The sequence below is a fragment of the Nicotiana sylvestris genome, chromosome 9 (assembly GCF_000393655.2).
Source record: "Nicotiana sylvestris chromosome 9, ASM39365v2, whole genome shotgun sequence".
Classification (NCBI taxonomy): domain Eukaryota; kingdom Viridiplantae; phylum Streptophyta; class Magnoliopsida; order Solanales; family Solanaceae; genus Nicotiana; species Nicotiana sylvestris.
In genome coordinates this window covers 154,278,047-154,301,045 of record NC_091065.1, presented here as the reverse complement: position 1 = coordinate 154,301,045, position 22,999 = coordinate 154,278,047, and the positions used below count along the sequence as shown (strand labels likewise).

The 22,999-nt window shown below is 36.9% G+C and overlaps 2 protein-coding genes across 6 annotated transcripts; one reads left to right on the top strand and one right to left on the bottom strand.

Annotated features, from left to right (window-relative positions):
• Positions 1 to 2,906: 2,906 nt before the first annotated feature.
• On the top strand, positions 2,907 to 13,671 carry LOC104231075 (uncharacterized). 2 transcript variants are annotated; one of them, XM_070156290.1, is made up of 9 exons: positions 2,907 to 3,163; positions 6,020 to 6,424; positions 6,710 to 6,791; positions 7,240 to 7,315; positions 8,258 to 8,338; positions 9,667 to 9,800; positions 12,015 to 12,264; positions 12,440 to 12,503; positions 12,819 to 13,671. In XM_070156290.1, the coding sequence occupies exons 2-9, from the start codon at positions 6,040 to 6,042 to the stop codon at positions 13,352 to 13,354; spliced, it is 1,608 nt and encodes a 535-aa protein (XP_070012391.1). In that variant the 5' UTR covers positions 2,907 to 3,163; positions 6,020 to 6,039; the 3' UTR covers positions 13,355 to 13,671. The 2 variants fall into 2 exon arrangements, with proteins under 2 accessions (XP_070012391.1, XP_070012392.1); XM_070156291.1 differs by having other exon boundaries at positions 2,961 to 3,163; positions 5,835 to 6,424.
• A 667-nt stretch (positions 13,672 to 14,338) lies between these two features.
• Positions 14,339 to 22,649, bottom strand: LOC104233303 (nuclear matrix constituent protein 1-like). Of its 4 annotated transcripts, none has more exons than XR_712606.2 (8): positions 22,233 to 22,649; positions 21,176 to 21,385; positions 20,034 to 20,287; positions 19,623 to 19,893; positions 19,458 to 19,541; positions 16,866 to 18,907; positions 15,605 to 15,675; positions 14,339 to 14,921 (listed from the first exon to the last, which is right to left on the bottom strand). XR_712606.2 is itself a non-coding variant. In XM_009786691.2 (8 exons), exons 1-8 carry the CDS (start codon positions 22,428 to 22,430, stop codon positions 14,670 to 14,672), a joined length of 3,429 nt encoding a protein of 1,142 aa, XP_009784993.1. In that variant the 5' UTR covers positions 22,431 to 22,649; the 3' UTR covers positions 14,339 to 14,669. The 4 variants fall into 4 exon arrangements, 2 of the variants coding, with proteins under 2 accessions (XP_009784993.1, XP_009784994.1); XM_009786691.2 differs by having other exon boundaries at positions 15,605 to 15,722; XR_011402388.1 differs by having other exon boundaries at positions 14,853 to 14,921; positions 15,605 to 15,822.
• Between the last annotated feature and the right edge of the window lie 350 nt (positions 22,650 to 22,999).

Here is a 22,999-nt window from a genome sequence, read left to right as displayed (position 1 = left end):
AGGTAATCAAATCACTACATTCTGACTCTATTCCTTACAACACGACTATTTTTACTTGCAGGTGGTTAATGCACCAGCTGAAGCAACCGAGGATCAACCATAACTTTCGAGAAGGAAACAAGGTAGCTCATAAGATGTCAAAGGAGACAATCAAGCATGCAAAAAACCACCAGCTTTTTGATAAACCTACCCCTTTTGTGTTAAATAACCTAGCAACGGATAAGTACGGTTATGTATATTTGGTAAAAAACATTAGTACTGATGTATGTTGCAGTTTAGCCGCAATGGGGAATATGAATGTCCTCAAGGCCTGTAGTTTCCTTAATGATATAACTTATGGTACTTCGTAATGTTTAATATATTATCTTTGTTTTGTCAAAAACAAAACATCCAAAAAAGCTATAAAAAGTACATCCACCATCCCTATATCTTGTAATAAAATTGAAAGTTAGCAAAAATTCATCAAATTGTCGTCAGGTACTAAAACTAAATTGTCACTTAAAATAAAATTACAAAATTAATACTGCAAGATCAATACAGAAAACTCATATTCACCTCATAATTTTCTTACCTCGTTTAGATTTTATCCCATATTTTCCCATTTTCCTCTAATTTAAAATAAAGTTACTTCTACTTGTATTTATATTAAACTAGTTTTAGGCTACGCGCGTTGCGCGTATACCCAACTCAATAAATATAGATTTTTTAATTATCAAAATATTATGTCAAAAAATTATATTCCGTACTTAAGTTATAAAATAAAAGATAAGAAACTAAGTGAAGAAGGTTAATTCAGTTAAATGCATAGCAATTTATTAATTTGACTCTTAATATTATACTAAAAATGATATTTCTCTTATTTTTTGATTTCTTTTGCTGCTGATTCTCTTCTTAGGGGCACAATTTACGGATCTTATCATGTTGATTTAAAAAAAATAATTTTACTTGTATGATCAATTCTAGAAGAATTGAATTGGATTATTTTGCTAATTAGTTAATTCTCAATATTTGTTCTCACATAAGAAAATACTTTATTTTCTTGTTGATTCGAATCGTTAATGCTAGCTCATACCAAATTTTAAATATTTAGTAATTACTATTTTATCCAATTATTTCTTTTTTTAATGGTAAAAAATAATTAATATAAGAAGGGTTATAGTTTTCTAAATCAATAAGAGATTAAAAGTTCGAGCCAGTAATTTAAGTTTTGGATTTACGATCACGATGGTAATTCACCTTTTCACTATATTACATAAAAATACTAAAAGAAATATAATTGTTTAGATTAATTACTTGAGTTCGGAAGGAAGAAAAAAGATTTGTTTGAATTCATACTTATTCAGTTTGTAATAGTGTTAAAAGTATCTCTAGCGATGTTTGTACTTACTTAGAAAGTATGGACAATAGTAATGCCCTAAAGACTATGTCCTCCTATTATAATATGTTTTAAGTAATATAATTATCGTGCTTTTATGTTAAAAAAAGTTATATATGTGCACAAAGTAAAAATTGAATTGATTTTCAGATTTAAGTATTTCAAGATTCAAATATTTAATTTTTTTATATAGTTCAAATAAGGAGTTGATTACAAACCAAAGTTTTAAATATTAGAAGAATAATTAAATGACTATTTATAAATAGTAAAAAGTTTCTTAAATGAATATTTCTAAATATTATAAACATAATTAAATGACTATTTTGTCCAGTATAAAATCTATTTTAAAAGGGTGAAAAGAAGAACGATATTTCGCTAAAGCACATTAACGTAAAAATGAAATGCAATATTTGTTTAAATGATGAAAGTAAATGTTATCACATTACACAACAGTTGAATTTAATATCTTCTGAATATGCACAAATAATAACTTCAGTTAAATTAATTGTACATTGTTTTGCAATTATACGTATCTTATAATATGAGATACAAAAAAATTGTGTCTTACATGTCTCGATGAATACATTTTGTCTATATACTATAAACTTAGGAAGATTTAAACAATATGTTTGATTAATTTTTTACTTTCAAATTGGATAAAATGATAATTAGTATGATCTCTAATATATATATAGAGAGGGGGAGAGAGAGAAATATTATACCAAAAGTTTAAGGACTTTTTCCCTGTTAGTATCAAGGACTTAAAATCCAAATTTTGAAGTCCACAATTTGTATCTTGACTATAGTTGTGAATTCGCTACTTATTTCTATTTCTGTAAAAATAAAAAGTGGTTATTGAAGGACTCCTTCGTATTTATTAGAAGTATATAAGGTATAGTAGGTTCATGATTCTTCCGTATTACTAATATATTCTGCTAAAAATAACATACATATTATGAAAAATATCAAGGTAAAATCTTAATAGAATTTATGGTCCTAAATATTAGGAGTTTCTACTTAACTCAAATAAGGAAAAATTTAATAACCATAATTTTAGATAATTTTAAATTCCTAAATATTAGGAAATATAATTAAATTACAATTTAATTCAATGTAAAATCTATTTTTAAGGGGTAAAAAAGGCGAACAATATTTCGCTAAGGGCCTTCGTGCTTTTAATATAGTATAGATTAATGAACGTAAAATATGTATGTTTCAAATACATATTTTAAGGGGCCGTTTGCCATACAAAATTTTTCACATTTTTTTTAAAAAAATTTACTTTTTGTCAAAGTCAGTGTTTGGCCATGACTTGAAGATGAATTTCAGAATTGTTCGAAAATTTAAAAAACTCAAAAATGCAGTTTTTCAAAATTTTCACTTTGAATCATTCACAAAAATTAAAAAAAGCGCAAATTATATTCTTGTCCAAATACAACTCTAACTGTCAAATATCATTTTCACTCGAATTTTTTTTCACTATTTTCCGGAATTTTCCGATTCTTATGCCCAAACGCCCACTTATTACGTTAGCTTGATATGAACACTATATGCGGGTAAACGCTCGGACTAGAGCCGCCAGACGCGTCGGAAGGTTTATTGGACGTAAACTCCCAATATTGCAGTCCAAATATCAGAATTTCGGACCCAATTCAACTTATTTGGGCCCCAAGTTCACATTTCCTCCTTTCTCCCCAATTTGACATTATTCTCCCTCCCAATCTGCAAACTCGGATCTCTTTCTCCGGCGAATTCCTCGGCGATTTCTCTCTCCGGTGAAACCAAATCGTAAGTTCTCTTCCCCCCTTAATTCTCTTCTCTCTCTCTCTCTCTCTCACACACACACACACACACACATTCTCTCTCTAGATTTCTCTCTCTGTCTCTCGTGTGGCAAAAACCCTTATCCCCTTTTCTCTCATTTTCTCCTAAGAATATGCTAGAAAATTGTGATTAAAGTCATAAATTTCAAGTCTCTTTCCCCAATCACTTGTATTTAATATCAGATTAGTATATCCAACCTGCTGTTCGAGTTAATGTCAGTATGTTGGAGAACTCAGATTTATGTCTCACAATATATTGTTTACCGAAGTATATCTATTTCTGGTTATTATGAAAACTTGACTATAAAAAAGAAACGAAAAGGCACTTGTGACTTAGTTACACTCGGTGGTGGAGCCAGGAATTTAAGCAACGGGATTCAAAAAAATAAGTTAGTATGTCACAGTTGGGATTTGAAACTATGACCTGAAGCAACTTTTGAACCCCTTCACCATTACACTTGGACTTTTCATCAAATCAAGGGGATTCAACAGCTTGTATATAACCAAAAAATATCATTTTTACATATTTTCACAGTGTAATTTTTCGATGAAAGGTTGAATCCTCTTCCCTCTGCTTAGTTCCAGTAGTGGCTACAGGTTTGAGCCCTGCGCCATGTAACTAAACCTGGTATTTTAGTGTGAATTAAACCTGGTATTTGAGTGGAGAAGGGTAGAGAGGTGGGACGATATACCCGAGTTTCGAAGGCTGCGGTTGGTCCTAAGGGTGAGGCCTGCAACAACAACAACAACAACAACGACCCAGTATAATCCCACAAGTGGGGTCTGGGGAGGGTAATATGTACGCAGACCTTACCCCTACCTTCGCGGGTAGAGAGGTTGTTTCCAGGAGACCCTCGGCTCAAAAAAGCAACAAGAGCCGATATATTAGTACCATAAAAATGCATAATAAAATAACAGCAATATAAGAGATATGAAATACAGAATACGAAATACGAAATAGATGGCTGGTATAGTAAAACTAGCAGGTAAAGCCCTGCATCAATAGACGACCAATGTCATTCTTAGTCTAACTCCTAACTGGCTAGTCTCACTCTAAGGGTGAGGCCTGCATGTGTTGGATTTGAGGTTCTTGGAGCTCTACTTTGCCGAGGACGCATGTTCCGTGCTTTGAATCTTTATTACCTCTTTCCGTTTGTCAGTTGTCCCTCCGTCCCAATTTATGGGAAGGTGTTTTCTGGCATAGAGTTTAAGGAAGTAAGAAAGACTTTTAAAACTTGTGGTCTAGAAGTTCTTGATGATAGAGGTGATCTTGATCTTAAAGATGAATAATGTGTATGAAAAGGCCTTTTTCTTAGTTTACTTTCTGTCAGCGCTTGTTTCATTATTGTGCGACCTTCCCTTGACTATAGTACTTGTTATCTTGTTAAAATGAGATTTCTAGCTTTGTTTGAAAAAGAGTCGATTAGTTCCCGAACATATGATTATTATTTTATTCTGAGAAAGGTAACAAGTTTTATATATAAAGAAAGGTGCACAACACAAGTTGTGGAGTCACTAAAACTACAAAGCAAAATACAAGTAAAAACAAAAATTCCTAGGTGTATATCATCATAAAGATAATCTAGTACATCAAAATAGATAACATCTTCTAAGAAACCTCGTTTAGACCAAAAATTTCGAAGGAGTAAGCACTTGTGCGACCTTCCCTTGGCTATAGCACTTGTTATCTTGTTAAAATGAGATTTCTAGCTTAGTTTGAAAAAGAGTCGATTAGTTCCCGAACGTATGATTATTATTTTATTCTGAGAAAGATAACAAGTTTTATATATAAAGAAAGGTGCACTACACAAGTTGTGGAGTCACTAAAAGTACAAAGCAAAATACAAGTAAAAACAAAAATTCCTAGGTGTATATCATCATACAGATAATCTAGTACATCAAAACAGATTCAACATCTTCTAAGAAACCTCGTTTAGACCAAAAATTTCGAAGGAGTAAGCACTAAGCAGTTTATCTTCATCTTTTGGAAGTGATTGTATTTGTCCTCAAAGCATCTTTGATTCCTCTCATTCCAAACTGTCCACCAAATGCATGTTCGGACAATCCTCCATCTCTCCTTCTTACTAGATAGGTTACCATCCCTACTCCAACTCTTTAACACATTAACTATTCTTCCTGGCATCACCCACCTAATTCCCTCAGGTTGATGAAGATTTTCCAAAGCTGATTGTCCAATTGCGGTGTAAATTCCTTTTCTCCACATAAGTAACATTGGAACATAGCTGGTAGCCCCTTTAAGGCTTTAACCAAATTATCATGTGTCAAGACTGCCTGCTTTGTCAAAAGCCAAGTGAAACATGACTTTCCAAATCATCTTCCATGGCCAACACCCAACCTGATTATTGGAAATGTTGTATTCTTCTCTATAAGCTGACTTAACAGAGAATACATCTTTACTGTCTCTTTGCCACACCATGCAATCCTAGCAGTAGTAGTATCTCTGAACTGTGTCAATAGACTGAAAACTCTAATATTCTATCAAGCTCCCAGTCATTTAATAACCTTCCGAACATATGATTATTTTCTGCGGAAGGATATAATATTTCAGAGGAAGAGCTTGTAAACATGTTACATTTTGATGCAACATTCTAATTCAGTTCTATCTTATGGAATAGGGTGGATGATGACAAAATGGGCACTCAATACACAATGATATCCTGACTTGGCAACTATGCTTGTGCAGAATTTTATATCAACTTCAATGATGAATGCAAATATTTTTTTTTTAAGTTTATTTGAAGAGATCTGTTGAGCTAAAGACTAGTAAACCATGAAGTTTAATTATAGTTTGTGTTTTCAGCCTATAGGAATTTCACTTGCATGGGGACTGAGGATTCAAACAACCTTCCTGCATCTGATAATCTTGAAAGAGGAACTAAAAATAATGAAGATGGTGCAATTGGAGAGAGTTCCGAAACCACTGATTATGTTGTTGGGGAAAGCAAGGAACCTTTACAGGAAAGTGATAGTGACATGGATTTGGAGAGTGACCCAGGCTCGCAAGTTGGTGTTAAGTCGGCTGAAACACTCACACAAGTTGGCGTTGAGTTGACTGAAACCGTTGCGATAACAGAGAATCTAACTACCATCAACGCTGTAATGCATGCCGAAAATGGACATCTAAGTTTGCAAGACGAGAGCGATAGTATCAGTCATAAAGAGGATCAAGATCTTGTGAGCACTCAGGAGATTGTTGGTTCCAAATGTACGTTGTTTCTTTGATATTTCTTGTTCTATTCTTGCCCAATAGGTATAGTCTTTTACATGCTCGTGACCCACAACAACTAATAGGGCCAACAAATTAGAACTACTATTTTGATTTTTGCAACTGCATATTTTTTCTGGAATTAAGCAAGAAATCTTTATGCCTACAGCTCCATTTTATTTGTGTCAAGTTTGTGTCTTTTTGATAAATATTATTATTGTTTTTGTTTTGACTTAGCCCCTATTGGTTGAGATATATTTCTCTAAATGTGGACCTTATTAGCAGGTTTATCTGGAGTTAAGAGACCTCGAGCAACTCCTGATGTTGAACAACCGTCTGTGCATATCATTTATAATTCCTTGACAAGGTTTGACAAAAGTTCCCATGTTCTTTTATATTCTTCCATATCTACTTTAAGATTATGTTTATTTGGACTTTTGGAGTGACACGGGGAAGTACATGAGGAGGGGTTAGGATAATTTGTCTTGTTTGGTTCACAACTGGACGAGGATTGAACGGAATTGCGTTACCCTGAATGTCATCTTTTGTAACCTGTTTAAAATGGCACAAGAGGAAGTATGCTCATGTAATTTTCTTCCTCTTGTATGATAGGGGGTTAAATACTAAACATAGGGAATTAATTCAATCATTTTACTAAAAAATAAAAATAAATCAGTTGCCCCTTTTCACCACTCTTCTTTTTCCTTTGAATAACCAACTGTAGTAGTTATTCCTTTCTGTCATTAGACAGATATTTTTAGTAAAAATGTCATCCTTGTATTTCTCGATCCTGACGGGTTAACCTTGTGTTACAGAGAGAGCAGAAAGATGCTTGAGGGGCTGCTACAACAATGGTCAGAGTGGCATGCCAAACATTGCTCTTCAGCTCATGTAAGCCTTTCATGTCTTTTTTTTTTTTTTTGGTTATAACTGTGGTGTCCGGGCCAACATGTGCACTCCTTGCCTAGTGTTTCTGTCTCTGCTAGGATTTGAACCCAGGTCTCCAAGGTTTGTACCCACTTCATTGACCATTAGGCCACACCCTTGGGTGTTCATGTAACCCTTTCATTTTCTATTGCTAGTTGCAGAGCAGAAGGGGAAGGGAAAGTTTGAAATGAAAATTGTTGAACAATAAGGCATTTCACTTGAATTAAGAAATTCTATTAGTTAGACTTTTGACCTGCTGTTGCAACTCATGTTCCATTTCTTTTGCCGTAAGTGGAAATCAGTTAGAAGTTTTTTGAACTCAAAAGCTGAGAGCAGGGCATGCACATGCGCTGTTGAATATAACTAAGATCTTTATATGTCTGTTTTCAAGTGTAAGAGATAATATTACGTTAACATTGTCAGAATATGTCTTGATTCTTTTCCATTGAATAATTAGTGATTATTGGGAGTGCCCAAGTTAAGAGAGCGTGATCCACTGGGTTATCAAAAAAGAGAGCGTGATCCACTGTCCAGATTTTGCACGGAGGTCGAAGTTAGTTGGCATGTTTGATGTGTAGTTAAGAATGGTCAAACGTATGCTATTTGCTTCTCTGGCATCATTTATGCATTATTTTTTATTTTAACTACTCCTAATATCGTTTTACTATAGTTATGTAACAGTCGACAATGAGTCTAACCTTTTGTGTTATGATTAGTAAGGGTTTTTCTGCCTCTCTGCCTTTATAGGGTGGGGTAAGGTCTGCGTACACACTACCCTCCCTAGACCCCACTTATGGTATTACACTGGGTTTGTAGTTGTTGTTTTAGTGAGGGTTTTTCTAGGAAACTTCAGTGTCTCTGTAGGTTTCATCTTGAGAGTGCTGAGCCTTGTTTTGTTGGTATCAGGATTCAAAAGAAGTTGTTGAATCTGGTGAGGAGACGTACTTTCCTGCTCTTCATGTTGGTCTGGAGAAATCTTCTGCAGTGGTATATTTCTATCTCTCCTGCATGTACAAATTCAAATTTTCTGTTGAGCTATTGTTACCACTGTATTTGATGATCTTTTTAAAAAAAGTAAACCAAAGACATTTGCCTCCGCTTATTTGCATACTATTTTATACTTAACGTGTAAAAGGTGACATGTATTCTCATCAGCCACCAGGGTTTCCCAAAGGAATAGACAAATCGAATCTAATCGACTGATTGGATTTTGCACATTGCATTTTTTTGTTAGTGAGTGGATAAATAGGGGAAGAACTTGTATATAGACCTTCCCCATCCCTGTCCCCCACTCCCTGAAAAAAAAGAAATAAAGAGAAAGGAAGCAAATTTCAGAACCATTCAAGTAATTGTTTCCAAGAAGATCTGGAACTAGCTTTATGGGGATAAGTTATTCTCTTGGTTAGATTGCTATTATTCAGTATATTTGTTAATATCTAAAATTTAAATTTTGGAGTATTATCTAAATTCTATAATTCTGTAACCATAATTGTTTGTGATAGCAAAATAAAATGACCTTTTTTAGCCTACCATGTTAAAATGACCTTTTATTTTGTGTCACGTAATTCACTCTGTTCCTTACAAATAACTACCAATGTTTCAAAGGCTTGCTTGGGCGCGGTTCAGCTCTGAAGCTAAGGGTAAAATGGGCTGAGCGCTTCCTATAGCTTAATGCGGATTTTAACAACACTGGGTTTTTCTTGAGAACTCATATGTTTCAGGTTTACAGCTCGTACACCGGGTTATCGCCACCCGGCTATCGTCATCCATTAATATCATCTTATCTCAACAAAAAAAAAAAACGTGAACACGTTCAGGCTCTCATTCTTAAAATTAATTCTCTTGACGGTTGCTTTTGGATTATGGTGTAAATTTATGGAGGTCTGTAAGTGACAAATTTTGTTTGCAAAAACTTGTTGATTATGCAATATTATTGACCTGTTAGAATTGAAGTTTTGCTTTGAGGAATTGTTGCTTGTTTTCAATATTATTAGATAACGTTCTTATATTTTATCCTCTGATTGAGTTAAGACACAAAATAATTTGTTTGTGTAGAATGTCTTCATCTAAAAAAAATTTGTTTGTGTAGAATGTTTAACTTTGCCGTCCAAGTCTTTCATATTTTAAATTCTTATCTGAAAGATGTGTTCGTCTTGCACACCCCCGATCCTCTCACGGTAGCTGTTATGCTGTTGTATCTACCCATATGGCATTGCTGCTTCAAATTTTGAGAAGAGTTGTACTGTAATTAGACTTTCTCGACTGCCTGGCATTTGCTTTTTCTTAAGAGGCTAAAAAGTACTATTTTCTGTTAGACTTATTGGGTGGACAAACAAGCAAGGAACAACAAAAGCGAGTTTATTCCATTGGACAGCAACTCTGTCCCGCTATATGATCGTGGATATTCATTTGCTTTGACTGCAACTGATGGTTCAAGCAATGTGGAAGCGTAAGTTGTAGTTAAATTCTTGTTTGGCTGTAAGTTCATTCCTAGAACATATATCTTATAATCTTTCAGTTGTTAGTTTGGAGTACTATATGGATGAATTAAAATGAACGCCGTGATGCCGTGCTATTTCAAAAATCATGGATGTTTTAGGCTTTGCTAAGTATTATAGAGCTGTAGTTAGACCGACCATGTTGTATGGGGTAGAGTGTTGGCCGGTTAAGAACTCCCATATCCAGAGGATAAAAGTAGCAGAGATGCGGATGCTGAGGTGGATGTGCGGGCACACTAGTATAGACAAGATTAGGAATGAAGATATTCGGAAGAAGGTGGGCGTCGCCCCTGTGGATGACAAGATGCGGGAAGCGAGGCTTAGATGGTTCGGGCACGTGCAGAGGAGAAGCCTCGATGCACCGGTGAGGAGGTGTGAGCGGTTGGCCGTGGTGGGTACGAGAAGAGGTAGAGGGAGACCTAAGAAGTATTGGGAAGAGGTGATCAGGCAGGATATGGCACGACTGCACATTTCCGAGGACATGGCCCTTGATAGGAAGGCATGGAGGTCAAGCATTAGGGTTGTAGGATAGGGGTAGTAAAGCTTTCCTTACTTCATTCCGGGGGTGAGGCGGGGTTGGATTAGGGTTGGTCTTAGATGGCTTGCAGTTTATGTTGGACCCACACTATTCTTGTTGTTTGTCTTAGCCCCGGGCCTTAGATTATGGTTACTGTTATTGCATGTCATTCATCTTTCGGTTTTTATGTGTATGTTACTATTACGGTTTCTATTGGAGTTACTAATGAATTCTCTCCTCTTGTTTTTTTACTTTATTTTCGTCTTTCTGAGCCGAGGGTCTATCGGAAACAGCCTCTCGGCCCCTATCGGGGCAGGGGTAAGGTCTGCGTACACATTATCCTCCCCAGACCCCACTATGTGGGATTTTACTGAGTAGTTGTTGTTGTTGTTGTATGGATGTTTTAGGCTTTCATACACACACACATTTATTGGGAATTGGTTGACCGTGACTGGTATCTTACAAAGATTTTCCTAGGCTGATGTGGTAGTGGAGTTTTCACGTGTTGGTCTCTATGCAACCTTATAAATTCCGTTCCTCTTTTTCATTCCATTCCATCTCTTAATTGAATCTTCCTCCCATTCTTTTCCTTCCTGTTGTAATAGTCTTGAACTTTACCTTTTGTGAGTCAGATGTATCTTCCTCGTCCTGTCATCTTGTTAATCTCTGACATGATTATATCTAGAGGTTGCATTTTGATTATTCTTCAATGTCAGACAGTGGCATGTGTTGCCGGCTCCTGCAATAAGACTCATGGAAATCAATATCTATTGTAGCCTGTGTCATTCTGGAACACGGCCCGGTTTAGTATCATGTCATTCTTTGCATTTGAAATATTTATCTGATATTATGTTATGTCAGTCTTCCACTTTAAAAGTTCATTTGCCCTAGAGATTGCGTTGGAAAACTTCATTTGGATTGTTTTATGATAGTAGTTTTCTTCGACAATGTTGAGAGTATGCCTATAGATATCCTTGTTTGCAATTCCTCTTAAGCGTCCAGAAGCATCCCAAAAGTTCATTATGCCTACAGAAGCATCCCTAAAGAAGATCTGGAGAGCTATTCCTCTTTGCATAGCTTGGACTATATGGAAAGAAAGAAATAATAGGTGTTTTGAAGCAAGAAGGAGCAGCTGCAATGTGTGAAATATAGTTGTTTGCATTATTTGTACTATTGAAAAGATGGAAATGTTGTTATGGATTTACATAACATGCTGGACTTGCTAGACTGCTTAGGATTTTAATGTTTTTAAGCTAACACTCTCTCTGTATGTTCACGATATCAGCTTGAACTGTTTTTAATAAAATCTTCACCTTATCCGGAAAAAAAAGGGGGGATATCCTTGTTTGCAATTTTTTTTTTTGAATTGGTAACTATTGTAAATATCCAAAAAAATAAAAAAAAAATAAAAAATAAAAAAAATTTGAATGTGCGTAAAAGATCTCTGTCCTTCTATGAGTTGTGTCCTTCTATGATCTCTGTTCTCTGCTTATATTCTTAGTCGTAAAAGAAAAGGCAATACAACCGAAGGAAGTATGTAGGATCCTGTTGACAAGATATTTGAATGTGCGTTTTCTGGCGACAAGACTTTGTACTTGTTTGTGTGATTATTTAGGCATAATATCTTATGATGTCTTTTGCATTGCAGCGGAATTGAAATGGTTGATAGTTCGCGATGTTTCAATTGTGGTTCCTATGGCCACTCTTTGAAAGATTGCCCTAAGCCTCGTGACAATGCTGCTGTAAATATTGCTCGTAAACAACACAAGTCCAGAAGGAATCAAAATGCCAGTTCCCGCAATCCAACTCGATATTATCAAGATTCTCCAAAGGGGAAGTATGACGGTTTAAGACCAGGTGTCCTGGAGCCTGAAACACGAAAACTTCTGGGCCTTGGGGTGAGATAGACCATGTTATGAATTTGCTTTCTCACATGAAAAATGATTTTACGTGGTCTTAACTGTTTAAAGTTTTCTATCCAGTGCAATTCATTCTAGTAATGGAAGTGCTAAGACACTGGTGTTCCGATATGCTTCATTTTTATCAACAGTCTTTTCCTTTTTCATTTTTCAGGAGCTTGATCCACCTCCCTGGATTAATAGAATGAGGGAAATGGGATATCCACCAGGATATTTGGGTAAATATACATGTCCTCATTAGTTTATTGGATGTCTGTTTGTATTCTGTTGGTAATCCAAATTATATTTATGGCAGTTTTTTGTCAAGTTAGTACTGGACCTGGTTAAACATTTACCTTCTAACCAAATTAGTAGGCTAGGCCCAAACCACTCAGCCAACTCTTTCTTACCATACTTCTGATCATCTTTTTTCTTCAGATTTTTGGACACAAACTTTCTTTGGTTTTGCTTCTAGATTAATGCATGCTGTCCTCAAATTACCTAACAGCTGTTGTCAAATCTACTGACTGTTCTGCAATTTATGACCTTTTTAGATCCAGACGACGAAAATCTACCCTCTGGAATCACAATATTTGCAGATGAGGAAAAGAAGGAAGAAACAGAGGAAGGGGAAATTCTTGATAAAAGCTTCCCTAATCCGCCTAGGAAGATGAGTGTTGATTTTCCTGGTGTAAATGCGCCAATACCTGAACATGCTGATGAAAGACGTTGGGCGCCTGGATCTTCGAGTTCGAGTCTTTCAAGAAGCCATTCACACAATCGATATAACCATACACCAGACCCTATCAACAGAGGGCATTATCATGAGCGACGTTGGTCTAGGGATTTTGAAGATGATGGACCTCCTGGTTGCGATCCTGGAACTAGCCCCTCCTTGTCAGGCTATTCTTACAGATATGGGGCGTATGACTCGCATTATTCATCTATTAGCCCAAGGGATAGTGCTTCAATGCCAAGAAGCCCTAGTTTTGGAAGATCCTTGTCAGATAGAGGTAGAAGAAGCCCACTTGTCAATGATGGTAGTACAAACCACAGTTTCCATGGTTTGTACTACACATCTCCTAGATAGACTTTCTAGACAATCTGATAAAGTGGAGGATCTAACCTCAGATTCAGCATTCTCTTTGCCATTGCAAATACGATTTTCCCATTCGAAGACTAATGGCATGTTTTGAATCTGCATTCCGATTCAAGAAAGTGAAATGTTGTACATAAGCTAGATCTGAATGAGATTTGTTGGATATGTGAGTTAACAAATTTTTGTAGGAGTTCAGTAAGCCGGTAACTCCTGATCTTTGATGTGTATTGTAAAATAGTGGTAGCTTGATTGAAGTCGACAAATCCTGCAGTCTCGTAATGATCCAGTGGTATGTCTTTTACTGTGCAGCCTGCTTGGTTAACTACTATTTAGTTGTAATTTTTGCAGTTTAGGAGGTTCACAATTGTTTAATATTGCAGTACATAAAACTGGCTTATACATCAGGGGTAACACCGCTGAACTTTATTGAATCTCCCGGAAGTAACAGAAAAGATACTGCTCGTATAAACTCTATCAATTTTGTTCTCAATGCATGTGTTTTATCATTAATTTTCTTAACGTAGGAAGAACACAAAAGATATTTCTAATAAACTTGTTGAGTGTTCGAATCCCTATTGATAGATTCATGAGGTTCCTAATAGCACCAATAAAAGGAGACAGAGAACGAGCATATAGGCATATTTTGAATTTGACTCCCGACTTGAAGGTGTAGAAAGTTGGAACATATCTAATCAGTTTAAGCTTTCCTTACCCTTATCTTTTGAAGGTAGAAGCTTTTCTAATTAAGCTTTCCTTTTTCCGTTTTGGGAAATCTCAAGGTGACGAAAGGCGTTAACATCAATCTCAGTTGATTACTTGGTTATGTCTATTAAGTAATCCAAGTTTGTAGCTTGATTGCAATATGTAGCTAATGTGGCTGCAGGAAAGGTGGTATGATAACCATTGACTCGTCTCATATTCAGTTCTTCTGTCTGTAAGTGGCAATAAAGCAGATACAATGAAACAATCAAGTCATTTTAGCAATGTTTCAATAACATTAAGTACCGGAAGTCTAGTGTTACAATGGTTAAGTCGTGATACCACGATATTATGGACACTACGATTGTTAAACAATATGCAAGCACCTGACATCCTAATCACATGCATTAAAAGCCTACCACAACAATCCCGATCTGAACCGACTTCTGTTTTAACTTCATTTCCAGAAGAATACACACACCACTAGACAAACTCTAAAAGCATGAAACTATACTAAAAGTAGCAAAACAAATGGAATAGTTGTCAATATGCCTAGAAAAATTCCCTCAAGCATGCAACCAAAGCGGCACTGTCATTTTGGCCTTCACTATGTGGTGATGAAAGTCCAAATCTTCTTCCCTATAGAGACTTCACCGGGATGTTGAACCTCTTCCTCCTCGTTGCCCTCGTTATCTTCTTCGTTCTTACCATCATCATCCTCATCCTGTTCACCTTTGTGTTCCTCATCGTATACACTGTAACCTGACGGCCCTTCTGGTGTTCCATTCACTTCTTCACTCAATCCCGTATCATCTACCAATTCGTTAGCTATATCAGCACTGTCTGCTGCACCCTTCAACTGCCAGACAAATAATAGCAAAACTTAAGAAAGTTTAATTTAGAGACATGTTATGGATGGATTAGTAATGTTGCGACTTTAGTGCAGAGATTAGTAGTGCCAAAGACTACTGATTTCTTGTAGGATGTTAGGTTTGATATGTTACAAATTAGTGCGCAATGTGTAATTTAAAATGTGCTTACTTTTTAAGTAAAATAAAAGTTAGTTTACAATTATGTATTGCCATCTCAGCGTGTGTAATCCATTTATTATTAATATCCGGATTCTTATTTCACATTCTATCCCACATAAAATAATACATAGATTTCCACATAACTTATGCAAGCATTATTTGCTACGAAAACAGAAGTAGCAAGCAAACATTTTATAATATAATGCTGTATTTTATTGGAGATTGAATCTCTTCCTACACCAACCAAAGGACCCCTCGCTGAAACAGTTGTAGCCAGAAAAATGTATTTGAATATTTCATTCGAGTAAAAGATCCAGTTTAGTAATTTCATACACCTGTGCTGTTGTGGGTTAATATCCAGGGGAAAGAGGTGCCGGGGAACAAAATGAAGTATGATATACATACATAGCATACATGCAGATGGAATGCAGTAAATTAAACAAAAATAGTAGGGGTGAGATAATGGACATTTGTACATCAGACGGGGCAGGAGAATAGAGTGTATACTTACAGGGCTATCGGCTACAGTGGGAAGACCCGCACCCGAGTTTCTGAGTTCTCCATTATCTCCACTGCTGACCTCTGCAGGAGCACGAGGATGATGGTGATCAATCTTGTTCCTAGTCCCTCTGAGAAGACACCATTAAACAAGACATTGGTACAAGATTGAAGATCCCAATAAGGCCAGTACCACTTGATACCAGGTGATCAATCTTGTTCCTAGTCCCTCTGAGAAGACACCATTAAACAAGACTTTGGTACAAGATTGAAGATCCCAATAAGGCCAGTACCACTTGATACCAGGTGATAACAGGACTAACGACTATGAAGTACCTATTACTAAATTTTGAAATCTCTTTGGTATTGGTCTGCATACACCCAAGCAAACCGGGGTTGGTCTGCATGTTCTACTTAATTTCATTAAATTGAGTTTACAGAAATAAATAGGTCATAAAAAGAAAGCATTCAAATTTCACAACCTCTTCCTTCCAGTAAAACAAACCTCTTTAGAGCTCTAGTAAACTATATCAAGCTGTCTGCTGTCCGGAGTACATGATTAGCTAAATTCTTCATTCAAAACCTAAAACTTTTACTAAAGAGAAGAAAAAGTTCAGGGAAAGAGAATTTTTAGGGTACTGATAGCATCACCCTAACCTAAGACCAATGTCCATGACATGGAAGTCGTCACTCTTGAAGTACAAGGACGAGGATGGAACTGTGAATGAGTAATTTCAATTCCACATCTCGTTTCGGAACAGTGCATCCAAACTTAAGCATTCAACTGTCATTCATAGTCCTTAAGAACCCAATATTTCTAAATGTCCACAAGCGACCTTATCCAAGAGACTTAAGGACCTCAGAAGTGAATCGGTTTGACTTCCATTAGCCATGGAAGTACCACAGTACCCACAGCTTTGAGGTTAACAACCTTCCTGAAAATATAGAGGACAAGCTTAAGCATTTCAGTTTTCCCCATTAATTCTTGGCTTTTACCACCTATTGGTTGCGGCAGTGAAGGAGGGAGGGAAGGCGAGGTTCGTTTCTCTTCTCCAGAAACATGCCCTTCTAGATGTTTCTTAAATTTCTTTTTGCATGTCAGGTTCTCTTTTTTTTTTTTTTTTTTTTTTGGGGGGGGGGGGGGGGAGTGGTCTTCTCTAACATTGTATTTAACATTTAAAGACAGATCTTGTTTATAGTCTTTGCATTACAGTTCAATTTATCTTATGCAATACAACAAAATTCAGAAATCAAAAACCATAAAAGGGATTTACCTTTTGGGACGGCGGAGATTATATCTTCTTTCACCAAGAACCTGCACAGACGGGGCAGCCCTTTGTCTCCTCTTCCTCCGACCGCCAGCCGTCACACTATCTGACTGTCCATCACTATGATTTCCATCAAATTCACTTGCCGTTCCCTGTGATGTATGGGTGCGAGTACGCTTTCTGGTGTTACTTGGCGCTCCACCCAAAAGACTAGATTCTTTCTGGCTCTCGTCATTTATATTAATTGAGCTCTCCAAACCTCCATTCACGTGCGTATTCTCAGTCTCCTTAAGATTTTTTCCAAGGATTGCTTTTGCCTTTGTTGAACCTGTCTTAGTATTTTTACCACGCCCTTTCCTGACAGGTCTGCGCTGGCCAGCATTCACGTCGGAATGCTGAGAGTCTTCGCGAATATCATGGCCAGCTTCCACCTCTCTAATGCTGTTATCACTTTGATGTCTCTGGTCATCACACGTGTCATTGATGGAAACAGCCAGATCTGGTTGATCATCGTTTTTCGATAGTCCATCAGGTAATTCACCAACCGATTTCTCTGCCAGAGAAGATCCACCAATGAGACCTTGAGATGCAGGATGCTCAATCTTCTTACCTGGTGAGAATATGAGAAGCTTTGATGTACATTTTCGAAGCCAGGACATGGTTCCAGCAGAAGCAGTAGATCCTGAATTAAGAACACCAGGGGACAACTCGTTGTTAGCACTTCCAGGTGAGCCCTGGAGACCATCCTTTAGATATTCCTGTGCCACACTTCGCAAGGGAGGGGCCTCGAAATTCTCCACATCATGTAGAGCTTGAAGGCCAGAAAGCTCAAATAGCCGAATTCCCTCTCCACATGAGCTGCAACTCCCCAGATTTTTGACAAAAGCAATGAACCTCTCTCTTTCCTTTGCAAAAGCTGCCCTTTGATCCTTCAACTTCCTGCTTAAACCATCGAGCACATCGATATCTTTTTTCATCTCTAACTGTTGTTCTTCGAGATGCATCTTGTTTGCAGAAATTTCCTTTTTTTCTTTTTCCAGCCGAACTCTTTCTGACTTCATCTCTTCCATTTCCTTACGGGCAACTTCCCTTAAATAATTAACATTGCTGAGTTCCCTCTGCCTCTCTTCCTCAAAGAGTTTCTCCCGCTCATGCAGCGCGGACTCCATTTCCTCCTGCTTCCGCAGCATTTCACTCTCAAGTTCTCGTTTTTGTCTTTCAAAATCATGAAGCATTTGCATTTTCTCACTTTGAGTTTTCTCAGCTAATACTGACCTCTCATGATCCATAGTTGCCGCAAATGTCTCTTGTGCCACTTTAAGGGCTTCCAACTCTCTCTGAACATAATTTTCTGTTTCCAGCTTCTCCTTGTTCAACCTTTCCTCCTCAGTGTGCTGCAGTTTTTCAAAATTCCTTTTCAATTCATTAACTTCCTTCAACTCCTTCTCGATCATAGATCTTTTCTCATCCAGCTCTTCCCATTCTTTCTCAAATCTCTCTTTTTCCTGCTTTAAATCCTCAGCTTCCTTCAGAAGAGTTTCTCGTAAAAGTCTACAATTGTCTGTCTCCTGCTTCAGTTCTGAAAGAAGGCGAGCATGTTCCATTTTCTCATCTTCTGTTACTTTAAGCTGTTCCATGTCCTCATTGATCTTGATCTGTTGTTTTTCAAGTTCAGCTCTTTCATTCTCAAGCTCAGCCTTTAAAGCCAGTAAACTCTCCTTTTCAGTAAATATCTGCTTCTTTTCAGTTTCCAATTCTTTCTCATCAGTTTTCAGAGACTTCTCTCTTCCCTTCAATGCTTTCAGCTTCAATTCAAGATCCTTCTCCTTCTCTTTCATTTTGTCATTTCTCTTTTCAAGTGCCTGTTCTCGTTTTTTGAGTTTCTCTTCAATGTGATTAACTTCAGCTTCCTTCTTCTCCAGTTCAATCACCTTGCTTTTCAGTTCCTCATCTAGTGATGTCCGCCTCTGCCTCATTTCCAATTCAAACTCCTCTTCTTTTGATTGCAGGATAGCTCGGTGTTCATCCATTAACTTTTGTATCTCCTCCTGTTAATTTCCAATCACAAGGATAAGTATAAAGTAAGTACGATAGTCCTATCGTTAATTGAAATACTTGACAGCTCTTTTTCAAGTTTATTTCTTCCTCGGAAACAAAAAAGACTTTAAAGGGACAATAGGAGCAGCAAAACAGATAACTGACAACCAGAGATAATGAGAGGCAGAGAAATTTTTAGAAGAGTACTCCAGATATTTTTTTTGACAACCGAGGACTCGGTGGATAATGTACCCACCCATCTACCCTTCTCCACTTACATTCCAGGCTATCTGTGTCACGATTCAAACTCGTGACATGCACCTAACCCACACATCACGCACTGTGCACTTACTACTAGACCAAGGCCCTGGGGCAAGAGTACTCCAAATACTGGAAGGGGTATAAATAAGAAAATTTTAAATAAGAGTAAGTGAAGATAATGTGGCCTAATCTTGTAGAAAAAGTACTGTAGAGAAATTGACTCGAGGGAGGAGGGACTGTCCTCATAAATATCAATCACGCATACAGAATAATAAATTACTAATAAATGCAGGTACTCACTCTCTCTTTTGCATTTAGCTTTTCCTGTAGTTCATCTAATTCTTTCTCTTTTATCTCCAGGCTCTTTTTCACATCCTCAAGTTCCTGCATCAATTGGAGAACTAGTAAACATAAAGATCAAAATACAAATTAGCTACTCTATTGGAGAAATCCAAGGAAACTTGCCTTCTCCTTATGAGCAACGCTAGTTAGTCGGCTGCTCATATCATCTTCTTTCTTCCTCAAAACTGAGTTAGCTATGTCAATTTTCCTCGACTCATTTTCAAGGTCATTCTGCTTCTGCATCAAAACGCTATCATTCTCATTTGCTCGTTGCTCTCTTTGGTTTAGCAATGTTCGAGCATCAGCCAGCCTCTCCTCTCCTTCCTTTAGTTTTCTTTCCCATTCTCGCAACTCTTCTCTTTGTTTAGATAGAGCACTCTCATGAGCTTCACGCCTGAGATAACAAGAAGAAGAAAACACTGTTACTGTCAATGGATGCTGTCGCATCACTTTCATCATTCAAAACTGCAGACATCAAAACTACGAAGTGGCATAGAGAAATGAGGGAAAATAATAGTGTTCGAAGGAACATACTCGGTATTGAAAGAGGACCGTTCTCTTCTAAGTGCATTTTCTTGAGCCTCAATATCACATAGTTTTCTCTCAACTTCTGAACTTTTTCTGTTCACCTCAGCGATCTTGGCATCAGCTGCACGCAATTTCAATTCTAGTTGTAGTGAATTCTCTTCAACACTAGTAGCCAATGCAGTTGCCTCTTTTAATTTTGAATCAGCTGTATATTTAGTCTCTGCATACTCCGATCGCATCTCACGCAATTCCTTCTCTAGCTGCACCAACCAACACGATTAGAAGATATTAAAAGGCAATACACTGGGTTAGTATCATCATAAAACTGAACAAGAGTGCCAAGAACCTTCACTTTAAGAAGCACATGTAAAACCTCGCCAGAAAATTTGTTACAAAGTTGAAATTTACAGGACACATTCCTAAAGGGGATCCAGATCGATATTCATACAGGAGAATCGAGCAAGTTCACAACATAAAAGGCATGGAGATCAAGAAAATTACCTCCTAGTGCCTTCTATAACTTGGAATTTTAGATGTTTTAGATCCTCTTTAATAATTACATGACTAAAAATCAATTGCGTCATACCAGAGGTCAAGGTAAATGTTCATATGACAGATTTGCACTACATGGAAGTATTCCAGATAAACATGTGTAGCCCTCGAACATTTGCAGATTTTTTTTAATTAGTGAATGGAAGAAAAAGTTAACTCATGTTTTACCCATATGGAGCAGAAGGCTAAGTCTGGTATTCTAGCACATATGCAGAGTTTGTCTGCTCGGTAGTTAACATACTGCATGGTCATAACTGGTTCATATGCTATAAATCGTTATATTAATCCGTGACAACAAACACTGGTGATGTTCTAAAAGCACATGAGATGGAATGTACTGCTGCCTAAAGGAAAAGAGACGGAGATAATTTTTCTACTATTATTTTACCAATCAGGAGTCTACAACTAAGCTGGCATTACTTCCAAGGCTTTCAAGGCAAAGCTAACAAACATTATTGTCTCCTAGCAACAGACACCAGTTTTTAAATTAGTTCTTTCTGATAGTAATTAATCATGTTAGCTTGCTAATCATACATTTCGCGAAAGAAAAATGGATCAGAAAAACATGGTAGCCTAATGAAGAAGTAGAAGTGTACCTCAAGCACACATTGCTTCTCAACACCCAATGCATTCCTCAAATTCTCCTCCCGTTTCTCCACTTCAGATAGAGTAATTGAGTAAGTGTTTTGTTCTCTTCTATAATCCTCCTTTGCTTTATCTAAGGCTTGCTTAATTTCTTCATACTTAGAAGACCACTCCTTTTTCTCAATCAAGAGAAGGCCCATATTGTATTGATAGTCCAAGAGCTACAGAAAAAATGAAGCAGTCCAACAAAATCCTTGTTAACTCACTTGAAACTCAAGAGAAGTAACTCCTCTGGCACAGCAGATATATACTGAAAAACATTAACATATACATCAAGCATAGAAGCAGCAAGTGCTAGCACATTTTATCCTTTATCACTGGCAAGATCACACCGCCCCCCCTCCCTTCTATCGATGCGCGGGGAAATTAGGTTGGGCTAAACCATTCATTGCAAATACAACTTACATGAATTTTCTATATGCAAAAGCATGATACCTTCACTGTTCCTTGAGCCGAGAGTCTATCAGAAATAGCCTCTCTACCTTCACAGGGTAGGGGTAAGGTTTACATTGGGTTTCGTGTTGTTTAAAAGCTAATAATAGATAGATGAACTCATAAACAGCATAAGATGTCTTACTGTTACCTAAACTGAGATGTCAAAACAGTATCCACAAGTTAGATTTCACAACATCAGCTCCACTTGCAAGAAACGAGTTCAAAATTGTCATCCGTTTAATATTGAAAAAAAAAATCCTCTGTGGGCTTCTGACCCAACTCCAGTTGTCCCTAAAATTGCACAAACTACTTTCTACCCTAGCATATACTTAATAAACAAACAGAACCCAAATTCTTGCAAGATCCATGTACAAAGCACAAAATATAATTCTTCATAATTTATAATACCAAGCAAAATACAACTATTCCTTCATGAGGAACTAAACAAATAACAAACCTCTTTCTTCTTACATAGTCTAAACCCAAGAAAACTAAAGTACCAAAGAGCAAAACAGCCATATTCAATAAATAATTAAAAAAACTATAAAATACAAGTGGGGTTAGTAGATTAACCTCATTTTCAAGATTTGAGAGCTTCTCAAGAATCAGTTGTTTGTCCATAGTATCATCACAATCTTGGCTTAAGAAAACACCCTTTTGTGCAGAACCCATAAAGCCAACATCTTTACCCTTTGAAACTGCCCTATTTGCCGGATCGGTTCTTGGTGTCAAAGTCCAGCCGGAGAAAATCTTTCTCGGCGGAGTAGACATTTGGAAAATTACCCAAAAGGGACTCTTTCGTTTTCTCAAAAATTGGCAAAATTACAGATCAAAGATTTGAACTTTATGAAAAAGAAGAAGAAAAAATTAGTGGGTTTCACGATAAGGAAATAAAAAAGCAGAAAAATATAAGGGAATTTTTGAAAACCCTCGCCGGAGTTCTTGAACTACCTACCCCCTTATGAAATCTTTATCGTAACCCAACTTCTCAGTTTTGTTTGTTTTAATTTTAATTTATTTACTGTTTGAAGTCCAGCAGCCAATTCTTTTCTGTGCAGTTACATTTATAACCTTCTGTTTTGTATAATTATATCCGTTAGGCTAGGGTGTTTTGGGAATTTCGTGAGCCGCCTTTGGATGAAAAGTGACTTTTGTTTTGGCTATTGTCGAAAACGACCTTAAAAGGTAGTTAAAGGAAAGGGACAAAGGTGTAAATATAGAAGGATCTAAGGGTATTTTCGGGGGTTCAGGAGAGGAATATTATGATGCTTGGTAATGCCACGGTGTTAACAGGTTGGTTGTAGGAAGCTTTGGGAAGAGGCGAGTGGGGTTCTTTTTGA